Source organism: Emys orbicularis, chromosome 8 (assembly GCF_028017835.1).
Source record: "Emys orbicularis isolate rEmyOrb1 chromosome 8, rEmyOrb1.hap1, whole genome shotgun sequence".
NCBI classification, from domain to species: domain Eukaryota; kingdom Metazoa; phylum Chordata; order Testudines; family Emydidae; genus Emys; species Emys orbicularis.
Window position 1 is genome coordinate 21,644,223 of NC_088690.1, and position 14,284 is coordinate 21,658,506.

Genomic DNA, 14,284 nt, shown 5'->3' on the forward strand with positions numbered 1-14,284 from the left:
TTTTGTTTCCCTAGTTTTGTTTTGTTTTTTTAAATGAGAGTTTCCCCTCTCTCCTGCTTTCTGGTACACAAGCAGCCAGCTGGGAAAAACACCCTAGCTTCTGTTGCTTAGCCAACTCACGTGAAGCAGCCACCTGTTTCAACAGCCCCTCCTCTTCCTGTTGGGATTTAGCTATGCGAGAAGAAATGGCAGCACCTTTTCCCACCTGCCAGGAGGGCTACTTCCTGTCTTCGTTCAGGGTGAAGATGGAAAAGCACCTCTCGTCATGCCTCTTTTCTCTCACCTTTCTAACTCTAGGACCCTCCAGATCTCACTGTTTCCTGATAGCTCTGTAAGAAGAGGAAAGCCTTCTCCACCTATTCTCTTATTAGACTCTCAGAAGAGTGCCCAGTGAATGCCCACCTATTATACCTCATTTTCCTGTCTCCAAAGACCTCCAACCTGCTCCCATTCATTCCTCAGCTCCCTCCTGCCACCTTGATTTTGACATCTTTACCCCCAATCTCTCAAGTTTATTTTCTATTCTCATGTATCCTCTTGTTTCCTGAAAGCCTCCGCACTTGTAACTGAACACATTCAATTAGAGTATTTTTTTAAGTCTTCAACTTTTCCAATCATTTATCTTCCCTAAAATCTTGAGAGAAATCTGAGAACATATAATACTTAAAGTAGTTTTACCAACCTTTATGTCCCAACATCACAGCAAGATGTAACGGAGTGTTTCCTGCAGTGAGGGGGGGGAAAAGGGAGAACATTAGATTCACGGTACAAGAATCCATGAGACTTTCTTCAGGAGTTGGCTCTTGTGTCTCAAGGAAGGCTCATATGTAACTCAATTTAACAATGTGAGAATGTAACAATCAATGATACCATAAATATATAAAAGTTACAAGGTTATTCTTTTTAATGAATGATTCCTTTGATACAAAAACTGTAACATGTTAATATACTTCTACATTAAAAGTGTTTCAAGAAGAGAGTTTTCTGTATCATTTACATCTTGAAATTTGCTTCTAGCAATTCAAACAGGAAAAAAAAAAAGTCTGATTCTACTTTTAGGAAAGTAAAAGAACTATAGCCCAAACCACCTTATTTGTTGAAAAGTCTCAAATTGTATCAAGAACAGCAGATGTAGGGCAACAACTTCACATAAGAAAGTTATTCTGATAAAATTTTAAAGAGCATGTGTGATGCTGGCAAACAAGGTGCCAGCTCATGCCAAAGTCCCTAGGCCTCCCTGAACACTGACAAATGCATAACAGGTGAACCAGACTGGTTTCCAGCGCGTTAGTACTGTTAAAATAGATGTTAATTTTATAAGAATGGGTTTAGACTTTATGAAATGCTTGTAGGAGGCTGCATGTATAAATCTGGTACCCCATGTGATAAGGTTACATTAACTGTTTGCATTGTAACCCTCTGTAATCATGTCAGTCATCTAACAGGAAAGGAGCATTAATTAATCTAGGAATGTTGGCTTCATACAAAAGGTGCTGGGTTCTGCCCAGGAAGAAGGCCCATTGAAACCAAATGAGATATTGTGAAACATTAAAGAACAAAGACTTTGTTGATTGCTCCCCCACATACCCATGAAGAGGAGACTGGAGGTGGACTAGTCCCACCAACTTGAACTCTGGATGAAGGGAATAAAAATCCCTGACAAGAAGGAATTGTATCTCTATGGTGCTTGAACTCTGAGGGAAGAAGATTTCTAAGCACAAGCCAGGGATCCCCAACTTGTGGGTTTCCTGTATCAAGAAGAGGAAACCTGGTCTGGGTTAGCCCTAAAGGACATATTGCAGCAACTTCTATTACCCTTTTGGAAACGAAGACTAACTCATTTGTGTGTGTATTTTTACAGCTTTAACCTTGTAAATAGTTAATAACTCTTTAGTTAATTTAAGAAAAAAAGTTATGATAGGATTGGCTACAAGCGTTGTCTTTGGTATAGGATCTAAGGTGCAACTGACCTGGGGTAAGCGACAATAAGTAACCTGAATATTATTGTGATTTTTGGGATAAAAGACCATCTATCACAAAGGAAAGCTTGAATGGCAAAGCTTGGATGGCAAAATAGACCAGAGTACCCAAAAGAACTCTCTGTGACTCCATGTTAAGTTTATTATAGCGCTTGAGGAGTTCACACTTGATTGGTGAAATCCAAGTATAGAACTCAGTCAGTTTGGGATTTGTGCACTGCTTCTTCAATCTGTCCTGAGATTGGTACTCACACCTGTGAGCAACTTTAGAGAGTCTGACAGTATGTTTTATTAATTTTTTTCCCAGACATTCAGTGGTTTGAGCATTGGCCTGTTAAACCCAGGGTTGTGAGTTCAATCACTGAGGGGGCCATTTAGGGATCTGGGGCAAAAATCTGTCTGGGGATTGGTCCTGCTTTGAGCAGGAGGTTGGACTAGATGGTTTCCTGAGGTCCCTTCCAACCCTGATAGTCTATGATTCTATGAATACTAAACCAGTTTTACTAGTATGGAATTAGACAGCTAGTGGAACGTAATACTCCACCCTTCAATATGAAGACAGTGTGACTGGTTAGAGCAGAGGTCCCCAAACTGTGGGGCACCCCCCCCCACCCCAGGGGGCACAGAGAAATGTTCGGGGGAGCGCGGCTGGGGCCTGAGCCAGCCCCATGGGGGGCAGGGAGGGAGCACCACCCAGCTCCACTCCTGGTCTGCGCATGGAACCCCAGCTGCCTTCGCCCCCTTACGAGGCTCGGGGGGGGGGGGGGGGGGACCTGAGGTAAAATGTAACGAAAAAAGTCTCAGTGGTCAAACAAACATAGTAAGGCCATCAACAACACTTGATAAGTATCCAATCTGCATAACTTCCTACTTTGGGATGAGGGAAGGGGAGACAGTATTGCTAAAGGCAGTCAATCCTTCAGGTTACTTAAAAGGCTTAAAATAGACTTGTCACTAGATACTTTAGGGGAAAGTATAAGAATAAACTGCTACTAAACAACTGGAATAGTAACAACATTTCCAAAGAAAAGGGGAATAGAGAACTCTAATTAGATCTCTGGACAGTTCCAACAACAAAACAAACACAATTGTAATTTTACATATTAAAAATCCCTAGTTCTAAATTTACACTTTGACAGGGATTTCTTACCTAAGTATTGAAAAATACAAGGGTGAGGAAGATAATGTATCTTGAGTGCCTCTAAATATGCCACCATACATCATTATATATACAAAATTTCAACTACTATGTTACAGAGTGTAGATTCTAAGTGCAGGAACTGGAAATGTTTACCTTCTAGAAAAAGAATGATCTTTATAACCCTTGTGACACTCTACCCCCCAGGGCAACACCCTGTAACCCCTATATTCATCATTTGTATATAATTGTGATATTGCATATAAAGCATTCCTTGTAAGGTATCATGGGAAAAGTTATGATCTGCTGAAACCCACTGTTCCATCTAAATATGTACATCATTAATGCATATTAAGTTATGAAATTGTGTTGTATGGTTCTCAGTAATATATGTTGTGGGTTTGGGAAGCGCCCAGATACTAGCTCCCCAAAGACAACAACCAGGGGGATAACCACCACCCGGACAGGTGTTGAACAACCATCAACAGCCATTATCCAGCAAGGGAGCTACAATGCAATGACTCACTTGCACAAGGCCACTCCAGGGGAATTGCTTAACCTTGCCTGGTGCTGACTCAGCAATGGCCACCAGACATGCCTGGATTTGTGTTCTCCAAGCACATGGACTAAGGGTATAAAACAGAACACAGTGGCCTCGTGCTTGGCCTTTTTTCCATCCCCCACCTATGCTGCAAGCAACAAGGACTCTCAGAAGACTGAAGACTCCAACAGAGGAGACTGGCCCAGGTTTCAAGGGTGAAACCTGTGTACTATGAACTGCAATATCCGGCGGGGTGAAAGAAACTGCTTTATCTAGATGTTGCCCAGTCTAATAGGGTTGAGAGTTTAGACTACATGCTTATATTTTATTTTATTTTGTAACCACTTACAATCTATCTTTTGTAAACAATAAAACAAGTTTATTGTTTATCTTTAACAGTGAGTTTGCCTGAAGTGCTTGGTAAATCTGCTCAGGTTTTCAAAGGCTGGTGTATATCCACTTTCCATTGATGAAGTGGTGAACCAATTAATAAACTTGCATTGCTCAAGAAAGGGTCTTGAGCAGTGCAAGATGGTATATTCCTAGGGTACAAGGCGTGGAGGATTTGGCTGGTGCCTTTCTCTGAGATTCATGCAATGCAGCTAGGTGTGGGGCTCCACACGTGGTTGTACTGAATGGTAACAGCACCTGGAGGGGTTTGCTGCTTGTCACTAGCAAAGCATTGTGAGAGAGAGCCCAGGCTGGAGAGTTAAGGGGGCACAGCAGTCCCACAGTCCCAGGCTGCACCCCGGGGATCCCGTCACACCCTTAACCTCCAATACTCCATCCCCCTAGCTCTATGATAGCTAATTAGGATTGTAGCGTCCTCTGGGTAGGTGCCACCCCACTTTTTTTTTTTTCCCTTTGGCCTGTCGAGCATCATGCTCACCTATGAAGCTGTACAGTAACTCCTCACTTAAGGTCATCCTGATTAACGTTATTTCATTGTTACGCTGCTGATCAATTAGGGAACATGCTCGTTTAAAGTTGTGCAATGCTCCCTTCTAACGTCATTTGGCAGCAGCCTGCTTTGTCCACTGCTTGCAGGAAGAGCAGCCCGTTGCAGCTAGCTGGTGGGGGCTTGTAATCAGGGTGGACTGGCAGCCCCCCCCCATAAGCTCCCCCCATCAGCTCCCCACTCCCCTAAGTTCCCTGTGCTGCAGCCGCTCAGCAGGCTACCAATTGCAGGCTATCAATCGGCAGTTCAGCTGCCCCTCACCCCACTGCCATGTGCTGCTCCTGCCCTCTGCCTTGGAGCTGCTCCCAGAGACTCCTGCTTGCTGTGCAGTGGTTGAAGGGGGGGCTAATGTCAGGGTGTCCCCCTCCCCCTACTCCTGCACCCCACTTACCCCTTCTCCATATACAGCAGGGAGGGGACACGGACAGAGAGAGACAGAGAGTGCTTGGGGCACAGCTGCTGTCTCAACTTCCTGATCCACTTAAAAAGACAATGCACTTAAGAGTGGGTCAGCTTACTTAAAGGGGCAGTGTGCATCTCTCTCTCTCCCACACACACAAGGTGTGTGTCTGACTCTGTCTGCTATGCTTCTCCCCTCCCTCGTGTTCGTGCTACCTTGTGTGAGAGCCTACATTAACAACGTGATAACCCTTGAGGGCTCAGCCAAGTGCTAGTTCATCATTTAGCAGTAAGGCATTCCCTGGGAAATATCCCACCCTCTTCCACCCTCTAACTTCACCACCTCAACCAACCTTCACAATCATCATAGCCGTGAACAGTATTAAATTGTTTGTTTAAAACGTATACTGTGTGTATATCTATATAATATATAGTTTTTCATCTGGTGAAAAGAATTTCCCTGGAACCTAACCCCCTCATTTACATTAATTCTTATGGGGAAATTGGATTCACTTAACATGGTTCCACTTAAAGTCGCACTTTTCAGGAACATAACTACAACGTTAAGTGAGGAGTTACTGTAGCTGAATGGAATTTATAAAACCACCAGCTTCTGCTCTTCAGAATGATCAAGGTGATTACACGAGTGCCAGCAAAATGCTTATTAAAAAAGGGACACCACGGTAGTTCAGGCCTCAAGGTGTAGAGTTCAAGAAGTTTATAAAACCTAATAATAATATAAAATGTTTCCACTAATTTGAAGTCAACACTTTTTTTCATTGAGATTTAATGTCCTCCAACAGTGTTTGCTACCCAAATATGCACTAACAAAGGTGTGGTAAGAACTAGAAAGGGAGATCAATACTTCCCTATTTTTCTTATTGCTACACACATCCACTAGAATTATACTATCTGCTCCAAGCTGAATGAAATGAGTAGTAAAGTGTCATAAATAAGACTCCTTCAGGCAAAAATTTTCAAACCTGAGTGCATAAAACTAGGCTTCTAAGTAAGTCCACACTTGAAAAATCAGGTCAAATTTATTTAGGAGCTTACTTTTAGATATACATTTTTTAAAAATCTTGGCCAAAGGTTTTACTTTTAACACAAACATTTTTAATGCAGTTTTAATCCTGACAGTTTCTCTTTTATTATTAGTTGGAACAATGATAGTGTATAAGACAGACAATGCAGCTATGAAGTTCTTTGAGAATAACCATACTGACTCAGCAGAGAGCTTCCATTACTGTTTGCAAGTCACATGGTCGATGGGAGTGCTGCCAGCACAAACTCCAGGTCTCACTCCACAGGCTGGCCTCTCAACATGCTGATGTGGCAGCTGAGGCTCCCTGTTCACATGGGTGCCTAGAACTGAGGCTCCTGGGGGGAAGGGTGGGTAGGGGTCATGGGCCAGAGGAGTAAGGTTGATGGGGGGGCCCCATGCACCCTTGAGGAAAAAGGAAGGTTCAGGCTAGGGGGGAGGGGAGTGGAACTGACCCTTTTTTCTGCCTCGTAGAGGTGACGCCATTTGGACCCGGACCAGGCTTCCCGCCCCCCCACCCCATTCTCCTCCCATCATGAGTCAGAATTTGGGGGTGGAGGACGGGGGGAACGGGGGGGAGGAGGGGGAGGCAGGCCAAACTTCAATAAGTAGCATTGTGACCTTGCACACAAGGTTGCAGCACTGCTCAGGTTTTGCACCCTAGATAGTTGATGTTCTCCTGGACGGTCATGGCAATCAGACATGTGGGGCTTCTGGGAGGTGTCCAGTTTCTCAGGTCCCTTAAGGAAGGTAAGGAGCCCCCCCAATTTCCATAGTGTACAGTGCCCCAAAATTCTTCAATCTGGCCTTGGGGGAGAACATAAGCAAAATTCCTTAATTCATTTGAAGTTCTGGTGTTTAGTATGAACTGGAGTCTAATTGGGTCAGTCCATCAGGAAATTCTCACCCTCTTATAAAAAATGAAATACAAATAATCAATGTAGCTATGCTAATGCAACATCAACTTTGCACACACAAAAAGCAAGAAATGCCCAATTACCAACAGAAATATCAACTCACCCGTACTGCAGACATGTAGCATTTTCTATTCCTATTTTTTTGGCTACATGACTGACACACTCTCCAGGAGCACCCAGGATTGTAAGGCACCTTGCTATCACCTACCCTTAGCGTGAAGAACCGTGTCAACTCTCTGACTCCACTGGCAACACAAGCACTCTCTCTTCTTAGCCTTTCGCAGGTTCCACTTTCCCTCTACACTGGTTAGCAACAGGCATACTCCAACTCCCAAGTCCTCCGAGCACCTCCCGGGAGTGTCCAGCCCCTAGTCCACTGAACAATCACAGAATTCACAGATTCACTACTCCCAAAGGAACAGTATGCCCAGCTTACCAGTTACTCCTTAGATCACAGCTCCACTTAACACACAGCACATTAGGTATGTTTACAGTGTAAATGAGCAAAAGTTTATTTAAGTAAAGATTCTAATAACAGCAAGTAGAAATATTGGAAACAAATGGTTACATATTAAATAAAAACATATTGCATTCTAGAACCTAGATTTAACTAGTCACTGTCATGTCTTATAGAGCAAAAGCTCACCTAAAATCCTTCCAGCATGTTACAGGCAGGCTTGGCTATGATCTCCTGTTCATGAGAAAAGCAACGCTGTCAGCTTGCCTCCTCAGTGGAAAAGATCCAGGGGGTACCTCTGCACCCCACATATACTCCAACAATCCATTGCCTTTACTCATAAACAAGATACCATCCCACTGTTTTATTTCTTCCTGTAAACTTCCTCTCGATTAGCATTTTGAATCTGAATGCAAACATACAATATCCACATAGGGAGGTGAGTGTCTATTGGCTCCTTCCAGGTAGGGGATAGTCTTACACATCACCTTCTGTTTACCTGCCTCAACTCAAAAGGTTTAGAGAACATAGTTTCCAGTAGAGATACACAATTTCTTAAATATTATCTATATATACATTTTGAAATTATTATGATAACCAGCGGGCTACTGGCTCACAGTAGAAACTTCACATAACACCCTTTGGTGAATTATTATGTATATCCCTGATCTAGTAGGATCCCTGTAAAACTCTATGCACCCCGCCCCCTCTGCCAAATGGCATCAAGAGGCCCCTGGATCACAACATGTAGTATATTTTGTAGCTCTGTCATGAAGTATGTACCATGAATTATACAGAACATTGTTCTTCTGGGTTAATGTATTGGAACCTTACCTTTTGAATTCCCTAACTGATTTTATTTGTGCAACCTAATGTTGCTATATTTTTCCATTTAACTGCATATAGTTAACTATTCTATTGATTTTTAGCAAATTTTTTTATTGAAACTAAAAACTAATAGAAACACTAAACTTGCATTTCTTGTAACTATGTGTAAGTCTGGGTGCACTTGTTACTTTAAAGCAGCACTGCAGAAAACAGAAAGTGCTAGCACCATATGCAAGGAAGCGATATAATTTCTTGGTATACTTTTGTAAGAAATAACCCCAAAAATTCATAGGCTCTCTCTAGGCCAGGGGTAGGCAACCTATGGCACGCATGCCAAAGGCGGCACGCAAGCTGATTTTCAGTGGCACTCTCACTGCCCGGGTCCTGGCCACTGGTCCGGGGGGCTCTGCATTTTAATTTAATTTTAAACGAAGCTTCTTAAACATTTTAAAAATCTTGTTTACTTTATATACAACAATAGTTTAGTTATATATTATAGACTTATAGAAAGAGACTTTCTAAAAACATTAAAATGTATTACTGGCATGCGAAACCTTAAATTAGAGTGAATAAATGAAGACTCGGCACACCACTTCTGAAAGGTTGCCAATCCCTGCTCTAGGCACTAAGTCAATAGCTTCATACCTATGGCTTTAAAGCAGACATCATAAAATCTCTGGCCCAGACAGGTGAACAGTCACCAACAGAGAGGTCATAAATGCAACTTCATGAATCAGTCAAAAAGATGTGCTGTGAAAATCATTCCTCTCTCTAGGTCACTAACAGCATCTCAGACTGCTATGTCCTAGTTCCTTATGCAATATCAACCCACAGCAGCCAAGCTAACAATCACTTATTATAAGAATATTTTTGCACCAAACTATGCTCTCTGCAGAATGCAGGAAATGGCCACTTAATTATGTGACCTCACACAAGGAAGTAGCCATTCTACAATAGAATAAGTTTAACATCACAATCCAACACAAGTGATCTAAAAAAAATAAATAAAATATGAGTCAGGAGTGAGCAGGGATTTAAAAGTCCACTCACCTATGCACCTGTAGTGAGTAGGAATCTTTTCCGTACAAATACCATCAGCTTCTGTAGAATCTAAATTTTTCATTTAGAATATTAAGCCTTATGATTCCAAAAATTCTCCAAATGTCAACCAAGCATATACTCACTTACAGAAAATTGACTTCCCAGTCTGCACACAGGCAGAGCTCCAATGCCTGGGATAGGTCTCAGCACTTTGCCAACCTATAACAAAATGAAAACTAACCAGAGCCTTACTACTTTTCATAAGAGCTATTCAGAACTCTGACCAAATTCATTCTACCGGTGACTGGGAAAGCTCTCAGCAACAGATGCAGTCACTGGAAATAGTCAGCAGGAAAAGGGACTTAAAAAAATAAATTAAAAGATCATGGAAGAGTAGAGTATTGCTCTTATTTATTATTTGAATTGTGCTAGTGCCAAGGAGCCTCAGTCAGAGACCAGGATTGTGCTAGGCACTGTACAAGAACATAACAAGTGGGGTCCCTGCCCCAAAGCTCTTGCAGACCAACTATAAGACAATAGAACAGGTTGATATGACAGATGAGGGACGACAAGGAAAAAATGAGATACACACATTACGTTAGCCAGGAAGCTAGAGGAGAGGTAAAGTAACAGATTCTCAACTGTCATTACAAAAGTCAGGAGGTTCTAGTGTGAGGAAAGTCTGGGGTAAGAAAAGAGGAAGTTCTCTTTTTTCCCCAGCAGCCAATTTATCAGACAGAGGCTGAAGCTCCTTAAGCAAAATCCAGGAACAGTACTCTAATAGGAATCCCAGTACCCTCACCTTTGACTGCAATTTGTTCAGAAAAATATCTTGGCTTCTCACCTGGGCATTGCCTCTGAACAACAAGGCCACCATTCTTTCACATTGGTCCTTAGTCTTCAGTCTATTAGATGCCTGGCCTATGTTTCAGTGAGTAGAGGAGCATGGAGGGAGAGGGAACACTGATGGGATAAGTTAGAAAAAGTTTGGTAGAGGGGGAGAGTCATGAAGGAGATAAGTAAGGGGAAAATGAGGAAACAGTACAAAGCACAACATACGAAGACACAGAAGGTAATGAAGAAACATTATGGTCTATTATGAGAAGAGTGAAAGCAAATGGAAAGATAGTATAAAAGCAAGAAATGCAAGTTACATTGTAAAAAAATTATATAGATACCCGCCTAACAATGTAGAACATTAGATGAAGTGCGCAAACAGAACATTATTTTACTACTATAAATTGAAAAGGGGTTGCTTGAAGATGGGATAGGAGCCTGCTGGCATAGGAATCTTCCACACTGAACAACAGTTGAGAATTTGTTTTTAAAAAGCCATGGTACTAACACCTTATCATTCAAAAGTATGCTGATATATGGCCAAATTTTGAGGGCCTTAACTAACCCTCCCATCTTTTATTTTTTAAATCAAGCCCATTAGGTTAGAGTGCTAGTTTCCTAAACTTATTTAAGGATGTGAACATACTGCTTAAAAGTGTGAGGAATATTTACTTGAAAAATGCTTTAGTTTGGAATTAAGAATTCATAATACCAGATTATGCACACAGTACTAGTAAATGAACGAAATCAGACAAAAGTGCTTTTTTAAAATGTTACAAATACTGGAGCATCTTCTACATAATTATCACAGGATAAGACACTCTAAAATGGGGCTGTGGTGATGAATTGGTTTGAAGAGGGCACAAGAGAAGAGGCAGTGGAGTAGAGTAGTATTTCAAAAGTGTGATATCAAAAGACATGGCTGGCCCTGGACCAGATTATGCCGGTAGGGGCACTAAGGTTGAGACAGCTTGAAAAGATAGCAAGAAAATTTTATACTCATTTGCCATTCCAAAGCAAGTTCAATCATATGACTAATGGAATGATACAAAAAACAAACTGACTTATTAAAATTGAGTGATGGGGTTCTGAATAAGCTATAAACATTGTAGAAACAGCCAAGAGAGCAAGGAAGACCAAAAATAAACCAAAAGCTAATGCACGTGCTAAGGTTTTACTTGCAAAAAGGCTTTACATAACAGCAAGAAGTTGTGTAAAATTATGCACTTGCTATTGCCTGAATGTAAGTAAGTGTTCATGCCAGGTTCTGGGTGGTAGTCCTAAGAGCTGAAGTCTTCTATTTTGTTCACCACAAAACAAGTTCAGTACAGGAAATGGCAAACTTTTTCCATGCTTCCCCGTCAGTGTGCCTCAATTCTGACCAGGAAAGACCTCACCTAGGGTTGAAAGGAGATGTCAACCAACATTTATTTATATTGTGGTAGCACCTGAAGGCCACAGCTAGGTTTGTCCCTATTGTACTCAACACTGTACAGACACAAAAGTGACTGTCCCTGCCCCAAAGAGCGTCATTAACCCAAGAGATCCTGTTTCTCCCTCCCTTGCCCCAAATATGCATTTCTTACGCAAAATTAAGCCTAAAAGATCTGAAAACAAAATGAGAAGCAGAGAATAACTCAGCAATCAATGGATCCTAAAACTCAGTAGATGCAGATGAGATAAGTTTCCCACTAGGGCATTAAAAAAAGCAAGAAGCAAGTTTTGAGTCCCAGGAACTAAAATACTTCAGCTCTGTATCAAAAAGAGTGAACACATTTAAATTATGACCTGATCAAAACAGCATGAGGTGTGAGACTTAAAGAAATGACCTTAAAGAAACTAAGAATTCAGTTTGATTTCAGCATGAACAGTGGAAAGATAGTACAATCAAGGATTTTTGTATCTACAGCCCATAGAAGAACTAAAGAAAGTAAAGGTCAAGATGGAAATTGCACCCAGTCACCATACACGCTTAGAACAATGTTTTAATGGAAAGGTGTCTAACAAATATTCTCTCACCCCTAAAAAAGGAGAATAACTATTCCAGTACGAACTACGAGTGACTAGTTTGTAACAGATTATCACTGAAAACTAACCAGGGCACAACTTTTTGCAGAGCACCTCCACTAGCCAGTTCATTAGCCTAATCTAAGAAACCTACAGGGCCTGACTTTGGTTTGTCGGAATGGAATTAAATTCCACCAGGGGTAAATTTAAGTCTCAAACTGATAAAATGCCAAAATTGTTTTACAGCACACAAAATTCTCCTAGGTGTCTCCTAGTACCAGTAAATTGCAAAAAGTCTCAGCCTTACAATCTAATTAGTATCCATGGAATTTGAATTAAAAAAATCAAAACAGAATTCCAGATAAATGGAAACAGGCAATCCTAACATACAACAGTCTTGAAGTCCTATTGAACTCCATATTAAATGTGCCAGTCACCTTAGGTTTATTAATTATGGCACTGAAAATAAGGCTTCTCAAGAGTATTATCAAGTATCAGTGTGTACTATGTCTAGGGAAGCTATAATATAGATTTAAAAAAAATTGTGTTAGGATTGCTACCATCTAATTACAACTAAATTAAATTACAACTATAGTTGATAACTAAAAGTCTAAAATTTTACCTGTTTTTAGAAATTCTAATGCAAAATTAGTAGCAATCAGAAACCATATGTAAGAGCCATGTAGTAAGATTAACTTTTCTTACTCAGCCAGAAAGACATTTTGTACACCATAAATTATGACAAAACGAAAACCAGCTTTTTATGATACTTCACTGTAAGGAATTTTGATTTAATACTATTAGAGCACTAACATATGCATCACTATTGTAAAATCTGTATTGTAAGGGAACCCATTTTATAACAGAATCCATTCTATAATAGAAGCACCAAGCAAGTCACTTATGAAATAGGAAGTTACTGTAAAAGGCTGTAAGACCTTGCTTTTTACAGTGATTGAGACTACATACACACAAGGGACAGAGACTAAGCAGTTTATTACTGGAGTAATACAAAAAGAGGAAATGAAGTAGTACAATGTAGTACAGGGGTGGGCAAACTTTTTGGGCCGAGGGCCACATGTGGGTGGGGAAATTGAATGCATGGCAGCGGGTTGGGGTGTGGGAGGGAGTGCGGGGTGTGGGAAGGGGTGCGGTGTGCAGGAAGGGGCTCAGGGCAAGGGATTAGGGCAGAGGAGGGGTGCGGGGTGTATGAGGGGGCTCAGGGAAGGGGGTTGGGGTTCAGGAGGGGTGTGGACTGCAAGAGGGGGCTCAGGGCAGGGGCTTGGGGTGCAGGAAGGGTATGGGGTGTGGCAGGGGGATCAGGGCAAGGGGTTGGGGTGCACAGGGGTGCAGGGTGCAGTGGGGAGCTCAGGGCAGGGGTGGGGTGCAGGAGGGGTGCAGGGTGTACGAGGGAGCTCAGGGCAGGGGTGGGGTGCAGAAGGGGTGCAGGGTGTACGAGGGAGCTCAGTGCAGGGAGTTGGGGTGCAGGAGGGGTGCGAGGTGCAGGCAGGGGGCTTAGGGCAGGGAGTTGGGGGGGTGGGATGCAGGCGGGGTTCGGGCTCCAGCCCGGCACCGCTTACCTAAAGCGGCTCTGGGGTGGCAGCAGCGCACACCGGGGCCAGGGTAGGCTCCCTGCATGCCTGCCCTGGCCCTGGCCCTGGCCCCCCGCCGCTCCAGGAAGCGCTGCGGCCCCTGGGGGAGGGAAGGGGACGGAGGGCTCCGCTTGTGCTACCCTTGCCGCGCCTCCAGGTACCTCCCCCGAAACTCCCATTGGCCATGGTTCCCTGTTCCCGGCCAATGGGAGCTGCGGGGGGCGGTGCCTGGAGGCAAGAGCAACGCAAAGAGCCCTCTGCCCCCCCACCTGGGGGCCACAAGGACATGGTGCCGGACGCTTCTGAGAGCGGGCGCAGGGCCTACGGCGCCATAGGGGGCAATCCCCCGGGCCAGATCCAAAGCCCTGAGGGGCCGGATCTGGCCCATGGGCCATAGTTTGCCCACCCCGATGTAGTATATATAAATAAGGAAGGAGGAGCCTCATGCAACATCCTTGGACTTGATGCAATTTAGAAGAAGGAGGAGGTATGTTTGGAAGAGAAGTTACCTCCGGGGCCTAACCCCAGAATCTCTCCCAAAGGCTGAA

At 42.9% G+C, this 14,284-nt stretch overlaps 1 protein-coding gene across 1 annotated transcript in view; it reads right to left on the minus strand.

The window, feature by feature from the left end:
• ANKRD13C (ankyrin repeat domain 13C) overlaps positions 1 to 14,284 on the minus strand; it is a 49,181-nt gene that overhangs the window by 28,192 nt on the left and 6,705 nt on the right. Inside the window, exon 2 of the mRNA XM_065409587.1 lies at positions 683 to 724. Coding sequence (XP_065265659.1) covers positions 683 to 724 — 42 coding nt within the window. The remainder of the gene's footprint in view (positions 1 to 682; positions 725 to 14,284) is intronic.